This window comes from Equus quagga, chromosome 7 (genome assembly GCF_021613505.1).
Source record: "Equus quagga isolate Etosha38 chromosome 7, UCLA_HA_Equagga_1.0, whole genome shotgun sequence".
Taxonomy (NCBI): Eukaryota; Metazoa; Chordata; class Mammalia; order Perissodactyla; family Equidae; genus Equus; species Equus quagga.
The window spans coordinates 88,184,917-88,206,733 of NC_060273.1; the positions used below are offsets into that span (position 1 = coordinate 88,184,917).

General features: G+C 38.0%; 1 protein-coding gene across 1 annotated transcript in view; it reads left to right on the forward strand.

The window, feature by feature from the left end:
• FBN2 (fibrillin 2) overlaps positions 1 to 21,817 on the forward strand; it is a 235,207-nt gene that overhangs the window by 96,361 nt on the left and 117,029 nt on the right. Inside the window, exon 8 of the mRNA XM_046665362.1 lies at positions 16,885 to 17,010. Within this exon, the coding sequence (XP_046521318.1) occupies positions 16,885 to 17,010 (126 nt within the window). The remainder of the gene's footprint in view (positions 1 to 16,884; positions 17,011 to 21,817) is intronic.

A 21,817-nucleotide genomic window follows, 5' to 3' on the forward strand; every position in this document is an offset into this window, starting at 1 on the left:
TTGAGGAAGATTGTTGCTGAGCTAACATCTATGACAATCTTCCTGAAGTTGGTATGTGGGACACTGCCACAACATAGCTTGATGAGCAATGTATAGGTCCAGACCAAGGATCTGAACCTGCAAACTCTGAGCCACCAAAGCAGAGCACGTGAACCCAACCACTATGCCACCAGGCTAGCCCCTAATGTTGCATTTTATATAAATCCTGTATACTAATGTATACATTCTATACAAGAAAGTATGTGGCTCCCATGAATAAAATGTATTCTAGAATATACTCCTTTTAAGGAGGTAATTACAGTTTTATTGTATTGTTCTTTTTGGAATATTACTGTATGTAACTACTGTCTTTATTTGCATAACTTGTGAGCATTAGGAGTGAGGTGAGGGAGAAGGCAAGGGGGAGAAGAGAAAGAAGAAGATCATTCTGCCTTCAGTGGCCCATCCTTCACCTCCAGGCTGTGTAAAAGGAGAGAATCCTTAAAGAGGTTGAAGAGAACAGTAGTGAGGATCTTTTATGGAAAGTGTCCATGAAGTGGAATGTGGGAGGGGGAGAATATACGTGGAGCCCAACTCTCATCTGAAAAGTCTCAGTTCCACATTTCCAGAGTTTGAAAGGCAAAGGATATGTGTGTTTCCCATCTGCCAGGTGAGGACCTCACAGAAATGAAATGGGATGGGTGGTCTTGAAAAGGGTGTCGGCTGCATAGACTCCTGGAGGGTGGGCAACCCACCCTGAGGATAAACTGTCAGAAAGCTGGGCCTGATGGGAGTGTTGTGAGTGGCCAGATGGAGGAGGTATCCATGGGATCAACGGTGAGAGGTGAGAGACCTCAGCATTGAGAGGTTTCCCAAAATAGCAATAAAAGCATTAGGCTTTGGAGCCGCCATGCCCCGAGGACACTGAAGTCAGAATCATTTATTCAGGAAAATATTTATTGAGTTCCTGGCACAATTCTAGACCCTTGGGATAGAGTAGCAATGAAACATATAAAAATACTTGCTGTCATGCAGGTTACATTCCAGAAACAAGGGACAGACAATAAACAAGTAAAATCTACACTATGTCAGATGTGATAAAGCCATCAGAAAATCGAAGCAGAGTGAGAGCCTGTAAAATACTGATGGAAGTGTGAAGGGGCTGAGGGAAAAACCGTGGCTGTTTTGGGGGAGAATGCCTGACAGGGATCAGCAAATATAGTGGCCCTGCAGCGGGGGCATCCCTGAGGTATAGAGAGGACATTAAAGAGGCCAGTGTGACTGGAGCAGAGTAGCAAGGAGGAAACTAACTAATATGTGATGACGTTAGAGATGCAGCCTGGGCTCAGATTTTGGGGGGCCTTTGCAGGCTGAGGTAAGTACTTTGGACTTTAGTTTGAGTTTTCGAGATGAGAGCCATTGAAGAGTTTTGAGCAGAGGAGTAAAGTATTCTGATCTTCATTTTAAAAAGTTTACTCTGGCTGCTGGGTAGTAAAAAAGTAATAAGGGGACAAATGTGGGAGCCAGGAGACCAATTAGAGGAGGCACTGCAGTAATCCAAGTGAGATTGGATGGTGGCTTGGACCAGGAGTTTATTGGTAAAAGTGATGAGAAGTGGTTGAATTCCAGATGTATTTTGAAAGTTGAACCAGCAGAATTTGTTGACAGATCACTTGTGGGGTAGGAGAAGAGAAGAATTGAGTAATTCCAAGGTTTTTGGAACTGAAAGGATGAAGTTGCCGTTACCGGAGATGGAGAATATCTGCGGGTAGAATATAGTCGGGGGAAAGCTATCAGGAGCTCAGCTCTAGATAGTTCATTTGAGACACCTGTTAAACGTTCAGTAGGCATTTGTCTACTGTGAGTATGTGAGTCAAGTTCAGGGGCAAGGTCGAGGCTGACAGTACAAATTTTGGAATCTTCAGCTTACAGTTGATATTTAAAGTAATGAGAATAAATGAGATCATGAAGGGAGCATTTTGATGGAGAAGAAATCCAAGGGCTGAGCCTGGAACACTTCAACACTAAAAGGTTCAGTAGATGAGAAAGAATCAGCAAAGGAGCCTGAGAAGGAAAAGCCTGTGAGATTCTATCTCCACCAACCAAGGTCTTTGTCACCATAACCTGTCCTCTCTCCTCCCCACTGCAGCCTTGAAAGTACTTATAATCACTCCTAACTAGAGAGGAATGAATAGAAAGATAGAAGAAAAGAGACAACCATGTCCTCTCCATCACTGAAGGCTCCTAAGCCTGGGCAGGCTCAAACTAGAGAGGAGGAGAAGCTTTAACTGGATGAGCGATTAGAGCTATGGGATTGTTGGATTTGAGTGGACGTTTTGTTCATCAGAAAGGGATAGGAAAACCTAAGGGAGCTGCCTGAGATTTCCTACAGTTGAGAAAGACTAGTCAAAAGACAAATGTGCAGAATGGCAGTGGGAGAAATAAGAAAGTTGCTTCCTGCTTGCACCCTTGCAGTTTCAAATAGTCGTTACCATCTATTCTCTCAGTCTATATGAAACTATTGATTATTATAGTTCTAAGTCTGCAGGCAAAAGTTTAACTTTTGCATAAATCATGAAACAGGTGCTCTGAGTAATTTAGGAAAAGTGACTTCCAAATGTGAAGGTCTTTAAAATCTGTGAAGCTCCCTGAGGTATTTTGGTGTCCTTAAGAATTGTTCAAGTAACTTCCTATGGATAAGTAACAATTCTGTCCTGTAACATAAAGCAATCATTCAAAGACGCAGTGTGAATCTGTCTGTGCTCCATTAGCCCAGTTAGAATGTGATGTGAGTGAGGTCCAGTCACAGTCTTGGTGCGTCTCCCCAGACAGCCATTTTGAATTTGCCACTTTACACAGAGAATGCTAGTGGATGATTTGTTGGATTTATGTTACCGAACCAAAGTGGATCCACTTCCTGGTGAGTTGAAATCAGAGCCTTAACCACAAGTAGTTGTCATACAAAGTAAAATTTATTTGTGGCAAATAGGAGACCGTGTGGAATCATTTGCAAAGTCGTGGCTCTCCCGAAGCATGGGATAGCAGGGGCCTTTTATTTTGGGTGGGGAATGAATATTCAAAAGGGAGTTTTTGCTTGTGCAGGCTCACTTGGAAAACATGCTTCCACACACATCGCATGTTACGGTAATAAGACTTAAGCTCTTCCTGGGGGTGGAGATCTTACCATTAAAATAAGGTAAAGGACAACTTTCGGTCTTGGCTCATCTGTGCAGGTGCTCCTCTTGTGGTGTGGCTCGGTCTGGTTCAGGGTGGTTGCTGATTGCATCTCTTAACAACAACAACGAAAACAATTTGGAGAAACAGTTCAATGCTTCTAAAACCTCCCTTGACTTCCTCGGGGCAATTAATCGGTGACATTTATACCACTCCATCACCCTTTGTGCAGATCAAAGTGTGTGCTTCATAGATGAGCCTTAGGCGTGACCCCTCTTACTCACACATCCACATTTACACAACCCGTTTTGTGCATATACACAGATATGTCTATGTAGTTCAGTGTATGAACAGTTACTTGTTAAATTTAAACTGGATATATATGAATGTAACCTATTAGGTGAGTATGGAAACCAGCCAAACCCCCAAAAGTACAACTGTACCAATTCAAAGGTTAACTTTCTTTATAAGAATTGCACGTAGTATGTGTCTTAGTAACTGAGCATATTATTCTTGTTGAGTTTATTTCCTTTGATGGTAGTAAGTATGAAAAGCACAAAGGTTAATGAATATATGATAATTTTATAGTGGAATGTATGACAGATTTCTTTTTCACTTAATGCCATTTATTTAGAAGATACAAAATAAATGACGATGGATCATTAGAGTATTGACAAAAGATCAAGATTTCTTAAATTAAGGTTCTTACTGCATTATGCCAAAATACGTTTAAAAATCTTGAGGGTTTTGTGATTACATCTTAATGTACTGATGTTTAACAAGAAAAATGAGAACAGAAAATATTAAATTCTTGCATCTTTGCCAAGTCCAAATGGTTATAATAAATTTAACTTTGGAATTTCCTGACTTTTATGTTGTTGAAATTGTAGGTTTTACCCAACATTTGGGGAGCCTTTCAATTTAATTTTTCCTATATTTAAAATTTTTAAGGTAATTGTGGAAGGCAGGGAGAATTGGAAGAAAGAAAGAATCTGGAGGATGTAGTTTTATCAGCTCACCACTCAATTGTTAAAAGTATTTTCCTACAGAAGCTCAGCATCATCATTTTAAGTCTTCAGTATTTTAAAACTTGTGAATAATTTGGTCCTCTTTGTCTTGGACTAACAAAGGGTAACAAAATGTTTCCACTCTGAGTAAATAAAAAAGAAAAGAAAAGAAAAAAGAAAGGATAAAACCACTGCTGGTAAATAGTTACACTTCCCAAGAAATATCATTTTGGGATACAGACCAAAAATTTAGCTGATACAGTTTGACTATGTTATCAGTAACTTTTGTGTATTTTGAAGTAGAAATAGCTTTCCAACTGTTGTTGTAATGTTGAAAAGCGCTGTGATGGAATTGCCTGTTGCCGCCGTTACTTCATGCCCGAGTTACTCCAAATTAGTATTTAGAAAGATGCAGTATTGATTTCAGGCCAAAAGGGAACCATTCATTACATTGCTACAGAAGTAGCCTTTTAAAAAGTACTATTATTCTGCCTAGTAGACAAAAATCTCTTAATTAAAAAGTTCCTTTGGTGCCTATTAATGTTAACATACAGAGACTATTTTAAATGTCCTTCCTTAGATCAATAACAAGAGGAAAGAGGGACCAAGAAGGAATATGTTATCTTTCTATAGTAAACTTTTGAAATAACACAAAAATATTGATATTACATGATAGATGACAGGCTTCTGTCCTCTGTACAGTGGATGTATAGTGGATCCTGGTGTTTTCCATCATCTTAAAAGAAAGATACCCTGGGAGCCAGCTCCATGGCCTGGTGGTTAAGTTCAGCATGCTCTGCTTCCTGGGCACAGACCTGCACCTCTCATTGGCAGCCATGCTGTGGCAGCAACCCACATACCGTGTAGAGGAAGATTGGCACAGATGTTAGCTCAGGGCCAGACTTCCTCAGCAAAAAAAAAAAAAAAAAAATATATATATATATATATATATCTCCTTCTCTTTCCGTCTTCCCCTTGAGCCACTGCCCTTTCTTTTCTGTCCTCTTCACATCAAACTTTGGAGTTATCTACAATCATTCTCTACCTTCTTTATTCTGATTTATTCTAGAACCTGCTGTAATCTAGGGAATATCCTCTCCAGTCAAGTGAAACTAATATCATTGAAATCACCAGGTGGATTTTTCCCATTCCTTACCTTACCTCACATTCCTGCAGAAAAAGTCATCTAGATGTAGTTGGCTCCCCAAAATGGAGTGCAGCTCTCTCCTGAGTTTCTCCCATTGTATGCAGCTGCCTGGTAGGCATGTTTACTTTAGATGTCCCGCAGTGATCTAAACTCAGCGTGCAGAGACTGAGTCTTTAGCTCCTCTGCACCTGCTCTCCATGTACCTCACCAGCATTTCTCATGTACCTCATCTCTATGATGGGCCCAAACATCCATTCTCTTGCCCAAGACATAAATCTGGGTACCACTCTTGATGCCTCCGTTTCCTCACACAACCATTTTGTCACCAAGACATTTGTATAGATTCTACTTCCTAAATATATTTTGAGTTCATCTGCTTCTCTCTGCCTTCCTCACCATTGTCTCTCTTCTGGAGTACTGAGACAGCTTTCCTTGAGGTCTCCCCATCTCTCACTTGTTCCACTGCAATCCTTTTTCCACGTTGCAGGCTCCATGACCTTTCTAGAACACAGATTTGGACATGTCCCTCCCCTGTTTGAGGATCAAGTTCCTGCGTGTCACCTTCTGGTTACCTCTCTAGCTGCATTTCTTTCTGCACACTCTGTGATTCACTTGCAGTAACATTCACTTAGTTCCTCAGATAAATCCTGCTCCCCCTTGCCTTGTGTGTGCTCTTCCTTCTGCCTGGAAAACAATATTCCATTTCATTCTCCTAGCCTGTAGTAGCACCATTTATCTGCTATATTTCAGTTTAACTGTCACTTTCCTGTGAAAGTCTTTCCTGACCTGTTCCTCCTCTGCGCTATTCCTACTTTTTGTCACACCACACTATCATCAAGTATAATTCTGATCTCCTGGCCTCCACTGCCACCTTTGGGGAAGGAGTCCGGCAAACCCCTGGTTTCAGCTCTCCTCACTGCTTTGCAGTTCTATTTCTGGTCCAAGGAAATGTTTATCTTGTGTTGTGAAACCTCTGGGTCTTCTTGTTTTCTCTTTTTATATGTCACTGCCACTGTTACGTTTTTGGAGCAGAAGGGGAATACCAAAGCATCTTGACTAGAAGTCAAAATCTGCGTGTTTAATAAGCTTTCCAGGTGATTCTTATGCACGTTAAAGTTTTGTAACATTTGTACTCTGTTTTATTCTGTGGGGAAGCCTGAATCTATTTGACATGAACTTATTCGGCGTCAGATTCGCTCTATTACTACGTCCTCATTTTCCAGTTTCCCTGCCTTTGATGAAGTGTCTTCTCATCTCTCCACAGCAAAATGTTCCAGCTCTGCACTTAATTCCATTACTTTGCTAGACTCCTTCTAACTCTTGCTGTTAATTTGTTCAGTTTGTAGTTTGTCTCTCTTCTCTTTCCTCACCTACCATCAAGGTCATCCTAAAACACATTAGCACAAAGCCTCTCTCCTCCATCTCTTTAGTCACCTCTCACTGTACTATTTCTTTCTGACTTTCTTCACTATAAAGTTTCCTAAAAGCTTAGTTTGTACCAGCAATCCTAAGTTCCTTACTACCTTCTTATTTCTCATCCTGTTATAAAGTTGCCTTTGTTCTCTTGAATCCCTCACGGCATTTGCTATTCTTGATTATTCTGTTTCTTCTGAAGTATCGTTCCTTAATTGGTGTATTAGTTTCCTAATGCTGCTATAACATACTGCCACAAACTTAGTGGCTTAAAACAACGCAGATTTATTATCTTATGTTTCTGGAGATCAGAAGTCCAAAATGACAGTCCTCCTGGAGTGTCTAAGATAGAATCCATTTTCTTGACTCTTCCAGCTTCTAGAAGCTGCCCTCATTCCTTGGTTTGTGGCCCCCTTCCATTTTCAAAGCTAGCAGTGCAGCGACTTCAAATCTCTCTGAATCTGACACTTCTTTCTCTCCCACTTATAAGGACCCTTGATAACATTGCACTGGGGACCAGAAATCTCAAAGTCAGCTGATTAGCAATCTTAATTCCCCTTTGTCATGTAAATTAACGTGTTGACAGGTTCCCAGGATTAGGACTGTCACATCTTTGGTGAGCCATTATTCTGCCCACCACACTTGACTTCTTTAAAATTTAAATAGCTTTTCAGTAATCTTGGTGACCTCTCTTTTCTTATTCTTCATCTTCGCTTGGTCCGTTAGTTATAATTAGTAAGCTAAAGTTTCCCTGTATTTAAACATGTCTGATTCAGCCTTTTTCCATAAAAATACTCTTGATCAAGGCATGGAACATAGCTAAAGTCAATCTTTACCAATTAGAGCTGAAAGTAAAACAATGGTAATTCAGACATTTCATAAATCCTTACCAGATTTGCTATATACTCATACCCTATGGGAAAAAATTCACAGGAAGAATCTAGGGATTATGTTTGTCCACCTCCCCACAAATAAATTGTATTTAAGAGAAAAATAATTACATGCTAATTGGTTGGTCTGAAGAAGTTATAATACATCAGTTTTCTTGGTTATATAATAATGTAATAAGTAAGCTCTCCTCCAGTGGTAATGGTTCATACTAAATTAGAAACCCTGAATTAAGTTAAAAAGTATATGGCATGAGAAGGGAAGGCTTCCAGAATCTGAAGTAAGGACCTTGCTAGACTCTCTCCCCAGCAGAACAAGAATTTAACTGATGAAACTTATTTAGAAAAAAACGCACAAAACAATAATTTAAAGCCCCTGAAATTCTCCTAAGGACATACAGCAATAGAGAGATTAATATCTCTCTATTATTTAGTATTATTTAGTAGATTAAATCTACTAAATCTTTGTGAGAACAGCAAACATCAAATAGCACTTAAGCCACAGCCTGTTCCCTTTCCGTCACCACCCATCTCTGTATTTAGAGGCTCTACCTAGATGCCCTACTCTATGCAGGTGCAGGTAGGAAGCCAGGGCTAACCTCTTTCCCCAGCTACCACTCTGGGGCTATGGTTTCACCTTAGGAGGATGTTTCTTATCCCCTTGCCCTATCCCAAGTCCCTTTAGAAGCTCTAATCCAGGTGGGAGCAACAGAGAGGACTGCTCTCCCTTCCCCAACCAGCCTCCAACCATAGATGAAAGCTCTATTCTAGGTACAAAAGGCCAAGAATAGTGGTTATCCAAATGCCCCAACTCCAGCTTGCTTATAGAGCAGAGGTTCCACTCGGAGAAGGTATACTGAGAATACCAGGAGCTGTGAGTCTCTTTCCCCCAGGCCCCGCAGGTAGAGCAGAGGCATCACTCCAGGTAAAGTGAGTCCCTGTCCACACCCCCCATCCCTGCATTGCCCAGGGGAAAGTCAGGTCAGAGGACTAAGAGCCCCTTACCCTGCCTGAGGGAACAACTTCATTTGGAACAGAGAATGGAGAATTCCGTGCCTAATCTTTACTGTCAAACAGTAGAGATTTTGGTGGAAAGCAATGAAGAGAAGGCTAGTAGCTCCATGATTCAAGCAAAACAGCAGAGTAGTCAGAAATTTAATAGAATTAGGGAAAGTTAGTCCAGAAGAGCCCCTCCTAGGATCACAGTCAACTCTGAGGTTGGAGAAGGCTGTATGTATGGGCTAGGCTACACCCACTCTGGAGCAATCAGAGCAGGATATGTGACAGACTTGAAAGCATTCCTCAAGCCCCACGCTGACCCGTCAACACAGGACAGAGCCTCACTAGCACAAAGAGCTTAAACACAACTGCTGATCAAACATTGAATAATTTAAGCTACTCTGACCCAGGGGTGACTCCTAGAGAGCCGGGTTTGAGAATAATAGCACAGTCATCCTTGGCAGTTTGAAATTATGTGCATGCCCAAGGCTGTGCCCTCTCAAGAGAGAGCAGAGAGAGAGAACCTCCAAGCTACCAGCCCCTGGCTGAACAGGGGGCAAAAAAACCCATAAACTCCTTGAACTTTGATAGCAACCTCCAAGCCACACACACATCCAATAGTAAAGAGTAGAAATCTAACTGACTAAGGGGCCTTCAGCACAGCATTTGACCAATAGTGCCTTGTGCAGTCTACAGAAGACATCTTAAGAATAAAAAGTACAGATAGGTTGAAGATTAAAAGATGGAAAAAGATATATCATGCAAATGACAACCAGCTAGAAAGGCTAAACTGTTATTAGACAAAATAGACTTTAAGTAAAAAATGTTCCTAGAGATAGAGAGGGACATTTCATGATAAAAAGATTAATTCATCAGAGTTATAATGGTTATAAAAATATATATGCCCTAACAACAGAGCCCCAAATATATGAAAGCAAAAAAAAAGTAATTGAAGGGAGAAATAGACAATTTATCAGTAGCAGTGGAGAATTCAGTACCCCATTTTCGATAATGGATACAATAATACAACAACTAGGCAGAAGATCAACAAGGAAATGGAACAATGAACAACAGTATAAACGAATTAGATCTCACAGACGTATAAAGAATATTTCATCTAACAACAGCAGAATATATGTTCTTCTCAAATGCACACAGAACATTCTCCAGGATGGACCATATGCTAGGCCATAAAACGAGGCTTAATAAATATAAAATGGTTGAAATCATACCAAAGAATGTGCTTCAACCACAGTGGAATTAAATGAAATCAATCCCAGAAGAAAATTTGGGAAATTCATAAATATGTGGAAATTGAGCAACAGACTCCTAAATAACAAATTACGCAAGGACGAATCATAAGGAAACTAGAAAATAATTTGAGATGAATGAAAACAAACACACAATATATAAAACTTGTGAGATTCATTTAAATTCTACCAAACAATCAGAGAAGAATTAATACCAATCCTTCATTAACCCTTCCCAAAAATAGAGGAGCTAGGAATGCCTCCAAACTCTTCCTCTAAGGACAGTATAAACCTGATACCAAAATCAGACAAAGAATATAAAAGAAAAGGAAACTAAAGATTAATATCTCTTATGAGTATAGATGTAAATGTCTTCAAGAAAATATCAGCACACCAAATCCAGCCACATTTAAAAAGCATCATACATCACTATCAATTGAGATTTATCCCAGGAATGCAAGGTTGGTTTAGCATCTGAAAATTAAGTAATGTGATATATTATATAAGTAGAATAAAGGACAAAAGCCATACAATCATCTCAATAGATGCAGAAAATGTATTTGAAAAAAAAAATCCAACAATTTTTCATAATAAAAATGATCAACAAATTAGGAATAGAAGGCAACATCCTCAACACGATAAAGGGCATTTATGAAAAATTTCAGCTAAAATCATACTTACTGGCAGAACAATGGATGATTTCCCTAGGATCAAGAGCAAGACAGATGTTCACTCTCACAGTTTCTGCTCATCATTGTACTGAAGGTTCTAGCCAGAGCCAATAGGCAAGAAAAGGAAATCAAAATTATCCGGATTGGAAACGAAGAAATAAAACTACCTGTTTGCAGATGACATGCCTTTAGTGGATAAGGGATCAACTAAAGTGAACAATGTACCCGCTAAAGTGGAGAAAGTATCCTCTGAAAAACTGTTTGATCCAATAAATGAGTTCAGCAAGGTTGCTGTTATACAATATCAATATATAACAATGAATTGTATTTCCATACACTAGTGGTGAACATTCTGAAAATGAAACTAAGAAAAGAATTCCCTTTACAATGGGACAAAAAAGAATAAAATGCTTAGGAATAAGTTTAACGAAAGAAGTGAAAGACTTTTACACTTAAAATTACAAAACTTTGGGGTGGCGTAGTGGTTAAGTTTAGCATGCTCTGCTTCAGCAGCCTAGGTTCACAGGTTCAGATTCTGGGTGTGAACCTTTACCACTCATCAGCCATGCTGTGGTGGCAACCCACATATAAAGTGGAGGAAGATTGGTACAGATATTAGCTCAGGGCTAATCTTCCTCAGCAAAAAAAAAATAAAAATAAAAAATAAAAAAATTACAAAACCTCATTGAAAGGAATTAAAGAAGATCTAAATAAGTGGAAAGACATTCCATGTTTATAGATTAGAAAATTTAAGATGGCAATACTTCCCAAACTGATCTGTAGATACAACACAATCCTTGTCAAAATCCCAACCTGCTTTTTTCCAGAGATTGATGATCTGATTCTAAAGTTCATATGGAAATTCATATTCAATTCATGTATCAGATATGGGACATATATAAAGAACTCTTACAACTCAATTAGAAAAAGACAAATAACTCAGTTAAAAACTGGACAAAGTGATGGAGTAGATATTTCTCCAAAGAGATATATTAAAAAGCCAATAAGCACATGAAAATGTGCTCAACATCATTAGTCGTTAAGGAACTGCAAACCAAAACTACAACGTGATACCACTTCAAACCATTACAATAAAAAAGATAATAATGAGTGTTGGCAAGGATATGGAGAAATTGGAATCCTCATACATTGCTAGAGAGAATGTAAAATGTTATAGCTGCTTTGGAAAACAATTTAGCAGTTCCTTAAGTTAAGCTCAGAGTTACAATATGACTCAGCAGTTTCACCTCTAGGTATATACCCAAGTGAGATGAAAACATGTATCCACACAAAGCTAGTACCTGGATGTTCTAGCAGGTTTATTTGTAATAGCCAAAAAATGGAAACATCCATACAGTGGAATATTACTCAGCAATTAGAAGGAATGCAGTACTACTATGTGCTACAACATGGGTAAACCTTCAAAACATTATGCTAAGTGAAAGAAGTCAGTCACAAAAGATCATACATTTTATGATTCCATTTATATGAAATGTCCAGAACAGGCAAATCTGTAGAGACAGATTAGTTGTTATTAGTTATAGATCTATTAGTTAGAGATTAGTTATTCCCTAGTGCTTGGAGGGACGTGGGGAGAGTGACTGCTAATGGGATGAAATTACTTTCGAGGGGATGAAAATGTGTTAAAATGGCGTTGTAGTGATGGTTGTAGAATCCTGTGAATATACTAAAAACCATTGAATTTTACACTTTAAATAGATGAATTGTATTACAGTTATTATATTTCAATAAAGCTGTTTATAAATATACAATGAAATTCTGAGTACAGTTGATATATACCTTGCTTTCAAAATCTGAAAATGGGGAAAGCAAACTTCAATTTTTCATTATAACTTAGTTGATCATTTTGATAAGACCTGTTCTTTTAAAAGCTTGAAATAGGTAGCAATTTATTGAGTTTAAAATTTAGTCATAAATTTTCTTAATTTCAAACATTGAACTTCTATTAATTAATAATTCCATTAATATTAAACTATAAATATTAAAATTAAATTAATATTAAACTATTAATTAATAAAAGTTCAGTATAAAACAGAAATATACTTATTCTATAGCAAAAAGGAATTATATAGAATAGGCCAAATACATCTATAGTTCCTTGGCATTGATGGAAAGAAAATATTCTAAGAATTTTTTTTAAACAAAATTGCTTGTTTGATTTGTTCTGAGTTCTCTGTAGAGTAATTGTTACATGACTGCTTTTATGTATGACATGTACATGTTGGAATTGACAGGATCTCTATGGCAATGTTCTTAGAATTCAGTGATATTAGCGCTCCTTACCAAATTATTCATTATATTCTGCTTAGAGTAAGATTTACAGTAAATGTTCATTGACAAATATGAGGTTATGTGGTTTGGCCATCCGAAATCTATCAGATGGTTTTGCTTAGATCTAGTTTTCTTTTTTGAAAAACCTGTGTTCAGCTTCCTCAAATTACCACTTTCCAGTCCTTCTCTTTCTTTACCCTTCCATGGCACACTCAAAATCCTCTCCTTTTTGACAGTGTTTCTCCTTTGCCTCCATTCATCATACTCTTCCCCTTATCTCCCTGATCCTTCCTTCCCAGTCCCCTATACTGACTTTTCTTCTCTTGACTCTCCCTTAGATAGTGGTGGTTCTCAAAGTTCCCTCCTTAAATTTGACTCTTCATTTATAGGTCTTCTTTGGAAATCTCATCTATTGCTAAAACTTCAAATGCAATCCACAGAGTTGGTGATAAACCACAAACATACATGTTTACTCTTTATCTCTTCACTGAGTTTCGAATTTTTGGCTGTGTAGTTGGAATTTCTGCCTGTTTCTCTCAAACATCTGAAGTTCAAAATGTTCAAAACTCAACCTCACAATACATTCTTCCTCTGTCTCATTCTCTGTTAATAGTACTACCATCATCTCCCTTGTCAGTCAAGCTAGAAGTCTGAGATATTTATCCAGTGGCAAAGTTCTGTGGATTTCTTCTAGATATCTCTTGAATGTGTGCTCTTTTCCTCATCATAAAGCCTATTTCAGGCTTTCCTCCTTTATCACTGGACTATTTATTATCTATCCACGTTAAACACAAGGATTAGCTTTCTAAAATATTGATTTGCTTGTATAACACTCTTGTTTATTTGAAACTCCTTCAAAGACACCATAAATCACCTGAGAATAAAATCCAACGTCCTCGGGAAGGCTCTCCAGGATTTGGCGTATGGCTAACTAGTTAAGCTTACCTTCCATCAGTTTCCAAGCCATTCCGGCAGACTTTCAATTCTTCAACTGTGCCATATTTTCAGATGTATTTACCCGTCTTGTTTTTTGTTTTTGTTTTGATTTGTTGTTTTTTATTAGTCTAAAGCTAACTGCATGCCACCTGCCGCAGTAATTGGTTCAGGATTCCAGGCCTGTGCCAATTAGCACATTCTCCTGGCTAGCGGAATCGTTCAAAAATTGGCATGTGACTCCATTCAGGACATTAAGACAAAAGGGAAGATTTGCTTGGTGCTTTTGGGAAAAAATTTTCTCTCTGTGAGGAGAGAGTCCCTAGAAGAGACACTCTCTTTTCCACTAGGTATCGCAGTCAAAGACCTAACAAAGAACGGCTGCAGTCATTTTGCTCCCATCAGAGGAGGCAGCCTAACGAAGAAGCTGAAGCACAGAGGAGGGCAGAGTTGAGCCTATCTCGCAGAAACTGAGCACAAGACCTTGGCTTAAACCAGTCCTGAAGTCCATGCCGCTTCTGAACTTTCAGATCTGCAAGCTATTAAATTTCTGGTGAATGTCAGTTTGGATCAATTTTTCTGATATTTGCAGACCAAAGCCTCCAAACTGATAAATAAACTTAAAAAAAAAAAAAAACAGTTCAAAGGGGGTTAGGTGGAGACACATTAAGTATGCAGAGCGTGAATGAAATCAATTCCCGTTGCTAAGAATTTGCCTTTTCCCATGAACAGACTTGTCACCATTAGGCACGTGTGTTTATACCTAGGCAACAGACACTTTCTGTCTGTGAAGAAACTGCTTGCAAGTCTAATTATGACACATGCTCTTGAAGAACTAATATTATGAAAGAGCTAAATGCATACATCCTTCTTAATGTTAATGCTAAATTTAAATTTAAATTGATGGATAAAATATTGGGCATGACTACATTGAAATACAGGGTGTTTTGATGAGTAAAAAAAGAAAAAACACCAAACTTTTAAATTTTTAAAATCTGCTGGGGAGTCTAGTCCAAAAAGAAATGAAAAACATTCCTATTTTTCATATAGAATTCTTATCTACTTTACTGAAAGGCTTTTACATATAATTATTTTGAAGCTTAACCTCTTAAGGCTCCTATTTAATTCTAGGGAGCATTGTGAAACATGGAGTTTTTGTACAATAAGATATTTAACACAAAACCCACAAACTTAATATCATTCCATGTGTTCTATGTTCCAGATTTTTTTTCCATACAAAAGAAAAATGTCAAACGTCTTTCAATTTTCTACTCTTTTTGTTGTTAGGAAGGGTATTTGAAAGTAGAGGACAAAGAAGTTCTTTATTATGAAAGGAAATGCCTAGGAATACGAGTTAATGCTTAAATGAAAGACTTAAGTTTCCTAATTTTTAAGAATTTGGATGAATCCTGGGCTCCATAAGTGCCTTGATTGTTGGTACAGCTTTAGATGTAAGGGGATCAGAAGCAAGTTTCAGTCCTTCCCTTTTGTACTACTTGCTGCTATACTTTATAGTATTCTCTTGTTTTGTCTTCCTTATCCTGAAGTGACTCATCAGTTTGTTTGATGATTGAAGTATAGCTGTTCTAGTTTCCTGTCTCTTCTGAGTTTATATTCAGTTTTATTATGATGCACTGCACTAAGATAGCAACACAACATGCAACAGATCCTAATTTTGCACACGTGGTTTCATTTTGTTGGATTAAGTCTTATGGTAACTCTTTCACCACATTATACATTTGCTCCTCGTGTAGTCAGTTCATGTTAGAATTCTGATCTCTCTTGGGGAATTGGTAGATTTTGATTTGCACGACTGTGCCTTCGCTAGCTAACCGTTAAGCCTCAAATGAAGATATTACTTCAGAGAATGTCTGAATCTGGTAACATTTTTTATAAGAACATTCCAAGAAGACACACAAACATATAGTTATTTCATGATACAGCTTCTAGGCAAGAGTGACTTGTCAGAATAAATGGGAAAAAAAAATGAATAGACCAATAGAGGAATTCAAGAAAGGCATTGCCAACCATTTTTTAAATTATGGGGTCTAAATTTTTTCCTTGTATTTACAATAAGAATGTAATTTTTTCCTGTGTTTTTAATTGATGCATTTAAAAAAATACATGCAACTAAAAAAAACTAAACAGAAACTAGAAGCTCAGGTTTGCTTTTCAGTAATCATCTATTTTTATGGCTTCTATAATTATTCCCTGTATTCTCTGGTCTTTGCTAACTCTGTTCCTTAAAATGGACAACCAGCTCACAGGCATTCGTGGCTGAATTTTCCACACAATGGCTCATTTCCTTTTAAATGTATTAGCAAGTAGCTCCCAATGTACCTAATTGTAGCTTTGTTTGACTTTCCACCTCTGTCTGCTTATTGAACTAGAGGTAAAGTACATTAAAGCTTATAGAAATGGCCAGGTTTTCTGCTTTAGGGAAAGTTTAAAAGAAAGCAGACCTTTCATTAATGTGAAACGGAATAGACTAGTCCCAGCATTGAGTAAGCTGAATAGAGAAATGCAGGGAGGTACAATAGGAAAACTGGACACTTCCCAAAGCCTCTTGAGTGTGCCCTTCACCATGTTTCTGTGTTATTTTAGATTTAAAGTTAATTCCCAGAATGTCAAATATACCCGTATTCAGATGTAAGTACAAAAACATAGCCTAAAGCCAAACAGAAAAAAAAATTTGCCACCCTGTGTTGGTTCAAACACTTAGTGCAAAAATTAGCTATAAATTTTTAAATGTACTTATTTCGTATTTTAAAATGTAATCCATGTATGTGTTTTTTTAAAGGCTCTAGTAGGATAATTCCCTAATTGATGTAGAATGGAAACTAAAACATTGACATCTTTACTTATTTCTAATTTGAATTGCATTTGGGAAAAAAAAAGATATAGAGTTTTGCTTTCTTTGGCCTTGTTTTACTGCCATGGGAGTTCACTTTCATCTCAGTTCCCATAGATATGTGTGAGAAATTCCTTAGGGCCTGAAACAGGAGTATCTTTAAGGTTACATGATCTGACCTAATCAACCATGAGTGCTCTCATACTCTTCAAAAAAGATTCCTTTTAAAAGCTATTTAATGAAGCCTTTCTCCATCGTCTTCTCCTTCTTCCCTTGATTAGACCTCGATGAGTGCAGCATCATTCCTGGGATATGTGAAACTGGGGAGTGTTCCAACACCGTGGGAAGCTATTTTTGCGTTTGTCCACGTGGATACGTAACCTCAACAGATGGCTCTCGGTGCATCGGTAAGCCTCGAGTTTTGAAGGCACAATACACTGCTTCTTTATAATGACAGGACAGCCCAAACAGGTATGAAGATGGCAACGATTATAAAACCATTGGGAAAATGGCTGAAAGAGTTGTTTAAAATAAAATACCACCATTGAAGGATTGATAGACCAGGTGCTCTTTGCAAAGATTTCAGTTTCAGAAGCCATCTGGGTTAGTTTTATGTTGTCAAAGTCATTTTTGAAATAAAGGAAGACTTCCTCAAGACATTGCTCTTGCCCAGCCTTAGAGATACAAAGGCATGAAGAAGATTTTTAAAAATCTGCTTTGGGAAACAGAATGTAGTAATTAAAGGTCTTTTGTTGCTGTGAATCATGAATGTAATCAATGTCTTATTTACTGAGCACTTGTGTATTCTAGTGAAAATAGTTATTATTATTGCAAAAAAGAAATTGACACCTTTAATTTTGTGTTTTAAGCTTATTCAAATTAAAGCCAAATATATTTGTATGCTCTCCTTTGTTTGTTCAGAAAGATGAAATAGTGTTTCTCAGTCATGTGTAAGTCACCCATTATTGAGCAAGTCTTAGACTCATGTAGTCTAAGACTTCATACAGTACAGGAATTATGGAAATTAAATCAGCACTCAAAGAATGGAGTTGCTTGGTTCATTAGAGGACGGCTGTCTGGGCCATGACAGTTTCCAAGCCCACCAGGAGGATGTGTCAGCAGCTAAGTGCCAGGGCCTCTGTGGATCCCAGTGACGGAGCCCTGGTGAACTGGGTTGATGAGATGGAAATACAGAGTCAAGGATGTAAACTAGAAGTCCTAGGCCACCAACAAAAGGGCTGTGGCCTGAATTCACTTGATAAAATGTACTGATATGCCAGACACTATGCTAGCAGTGAACATGAGAGATGTAGATCCTGCCTTCAGAATACTATATTGTCATCATAAATAATAGTAGAAGAGTAGCAAGAACAGTCAACGAAGAAACAGTGGTAGTGGGAGTGAAAATAACAGCTACCATTTATGAAACACATATCATGCATAAGGCACTAGACATCTGCTTTGCCTCATTATCTCATAGCTGTAGAGCCTTGGGCAGGCTATTGACCTCTCTATACTTCAGTTTCTTCTAGTAAATGTTCAATAAAATATTCCTTATTATTACTATTAGGAGGAGAAAGAGGGAAAGAAGGAGAAAGAGGATATACCTGCACTGGACCTGTATATTATGTTATGTAATCCTTATAAAATACTCTGTGTGATAGGTGTAATTATTCAGCTTTACAGATGAAGGAATTGAGGTTAAGAGAAGTTAAGTGACTTACACAATGTGTAGGGCCAATAAATGGAGCCGGGATTTGAATCCAGGTATCTCTGACTCCTGCATCTGTGTTACTGTGACGCTACACTGCCTCCTTATGTACTTTCAGGTGAGAGAGACCCTGTGTCTAAAGATCAAGGTCTCTAGCATGAGTGATTTCTCCACTACCATGTTGCCAGTCTGCTTTGAGAAGTAGAATGTCCATTTGGAGCCTCCCTTTCTCATCTTAGAACGATGAGATTTGAATGACAATTGTTCTTTATGAATAAATCAGAGTTTCTATCTTACATTAGGTAAAACATTTTTAGTGAAATATTAAGTCTATAAAACTGAGCACATTATTTGTGGGGTCAATGTTGCCAATTGGCTTACTGGATTGTAAGTCTGATTCATTTAACATAACAGGTATGAGAAACGAAAATTAGTAGAACTACTTACCACTTGGCTTAATTTTCTTAAACTGTAAAGGAAAAGTGCAGGCACACACACACACACAATCATCAGTTTCAGACAGGCATGGACTCAACTCTAGGAGAAATGTCAGTTTGGGAGTTGTCATTGAACATCATTGGCTGGATGCCATAGACCTTGGCTTCGGGAAACTTATATTCTAGAATATGGCTAGAAGAAATGTGGCTAGAGAAGGAAGTGAGGTTATTACCATGAAATTCCAGAAGTAGCAAATAAGAATGTATGTATTTTGTTTGGTAGGCAGTGTGGAGTACAGACATGCATTGCTTAACAAAAGGGATATGTTCTAAGAAATGCACCCTTAGGTGCTTTTGTCATTGTGGGAACATCATGGAGTAACTTACACAAACCTAGATGATATAACCTACTACACACCTAAGCTATATGGTACTAATCTTATGAGACCATCATCATATATGTGGTCTCTTGTTGTCTAAAACATCATTATTCAGCACATGACTGTAATTAAAGGCCTTTGAGAATGAATTGGAATAGGGGTAGGGAGGGGTGAGAAGAGAGACAAACTAGTTAGAAGGCAGAATCTGTCATAACAAATGTTAGTGTTTTATATCATATTTTTAAATTATTTCTTTGTTTTATTTCTTAAATTTCTAAATCTTTCTTTAATTAAACAAAACTTGTGGGGGGTTTTTTTGCATTGAAAAGGAGGCATATTCATCATATTCAGATAGTCAAGATCAAGATTCCTAATGATTTACTGAGGTTGTTTTTCTTGAATGTCAGTTATTTGGTTTACCGTTAAATCATGGTAAACTCTCTTTATCTCATGCCTCTCTATATAAAGTCCTGAGTCATTACCTGGACATTCAAATCGCTTTAGAACCTGACCCAGCCTGTATTCAGGACTCATCTCTAACCACTTGCCACCTCATGCTCACATTTCTCTCATTACCGTACATGAGCACACTGCTGTGCCTTTGCCCACAGAATCCCCTCTGCCTGAAGCATCTTGATGTCCTCCTTCTATGCTCGTTAGAACCCAACTCATCTCAAATTAGTTACCACTTTTTTTTATAGCCACCTCTACTTAACTCACATTTTCTTCTTGGACAAAATTAATCAGCCCCTCCCATAATATTTTTCATTTCTGGGTTTATCACATTGTCACAGGTACTTGTGCTTTGCCTGTTGGCCAGTGAGCTCCATTAGGTCCTGCCTTCTTGTCCCTCGTGCTTTATGTAGTACCTTGCATAGAAGTTTGGGCTCAGTAAATCTTTTCCGAATGAACAGGCAAACTCACAAATGAATGAATGAATGAGATGATATTGAATGGAAGGATTTCACGTTGGTTAATAACTGCTTTGCATCATTTGGCATCCTGTTGGACATGAAGTAGTGGCACTGAGTCGTGGTCCTGGATGCTCAGAAGGCAAGAGCCTGCTTGAGCTCAAGAGAGCTGAGGCACAGTAAGTCCTGTGCTAAGCAGGAGTCACCATTCATTTCAGTATCAACATCCTGACCCAGGAACAGAAGAAAGCCCCTAAGGAGGGGAGAATGACTTTCCAAAATTACAAAACCAATGTTAAAATTAAGTAAGCAGCTTAAAAACTTTTTGAATAACTCTGTTACATTTGGAATAAGTATGTGTTTTCCATGCATGAGAAAAAATAAATCTAACATTTTAATGTGTAAAAGATCTTTGACTTTGATTTTTAAAAATCTGAGTCCATATTTTCTTAGATTGAATTTATTTATGATTGAATTATATATGTCATGGATATTTCCATGCTGTTTATTTTGTATCCACATATATGCTAACAATAATGAGTTGGACAAATTCAAAACTTTTTCTTGAGTATGAAATTGCATGTTATCTGCAGCTTTATTCTAAGAGTGACATATGCTGAAAGCTGCCCTGATTCCTTTTTTGTTTTAAAGTATGCTTTTTAGTGAGGAAGATTGGCCCTGAGCTAACATCTGTTGCCAATCTTCCCCTTTTTTTTGTTTTTTTCTCCCCAAAACCCCAGTACATAGTTGTATATCCCAGTTGTAGGTCTTTCTAGTTCTATGTGGGATGCTCCCACAGCATGGCTTGATGAGTGGTGCATAGGTCTGCATCCAGGATCTGAACTGGTGAACCCTGGGCCACCAAAGTGGAGCATGCGAACTTAACCACTCAGCCACAGGGCCAGCCCCTTAAAAGCATTTTTTCTAAGTTATAAGCATATTCTAAGTTATATTATAAGCATATTCTAAGTTAATAAAAACATCCTGAGTCTATACCACATTATAAAGCATCAATAAACTGCCTTTTTCTTTTATGTATAGGAGAGTTTAGCTGAACGTTTTAATTATAAAATAGGATAGTTTTCCCATTTCATTTTATGCTAAATATAAAAGTCAAATTCCTTATATAATTTTATCTAGTGTATTTTATCAAGTTTTTTAAATATCCAGGAAAGAGCTTTCTTTTTTAACAAAGACTACAATTATATGTCTGTTCTGAAAAGAGTTGAAACATAGCTAACACTCTTTTTCTTAGAAGCTTTTTGTTTGTTTGTTTGCTGAGGAAGATTCGGCCTGAGCTGACATGTGTTCCAGTCTTCCTCTATTTTTTATATAGGCGGCTGCCACAGCGTGGCCACCGATGAATGGTGTAGGTCCATGCCCAGGAACCGAACGGAGGCCGCCAAAGGAGAGTGTGCCAAACTTAACCACTAGGCTACAGGGTCAGCCCCTTAAAAGCATTTTTAATAGCACAACTTAATGACCTTTATATTGTTTTGGAATTCAGTGTCATTGTAATATCCATGACATTATTAATTCCTAATTTCCATGATGTAATATAGGCAAGAAGAATGACTGGCAGCCAGCAATGAGTAAATAATGAGTTGACAAGCAACAGCAAGCACATGCTCTGTGCAAGATAACGTGCCTGCTGGACCCAGAGCTAGCAGGGACCCTGAACAAGGGAACTTGAGACCCAGAGCTAGCGGGGACCCTGAGCAGGGAAACTTGGGACCCAGAGCTAGCGGGGACCCTGAGCAAGGGAACTTGGGACC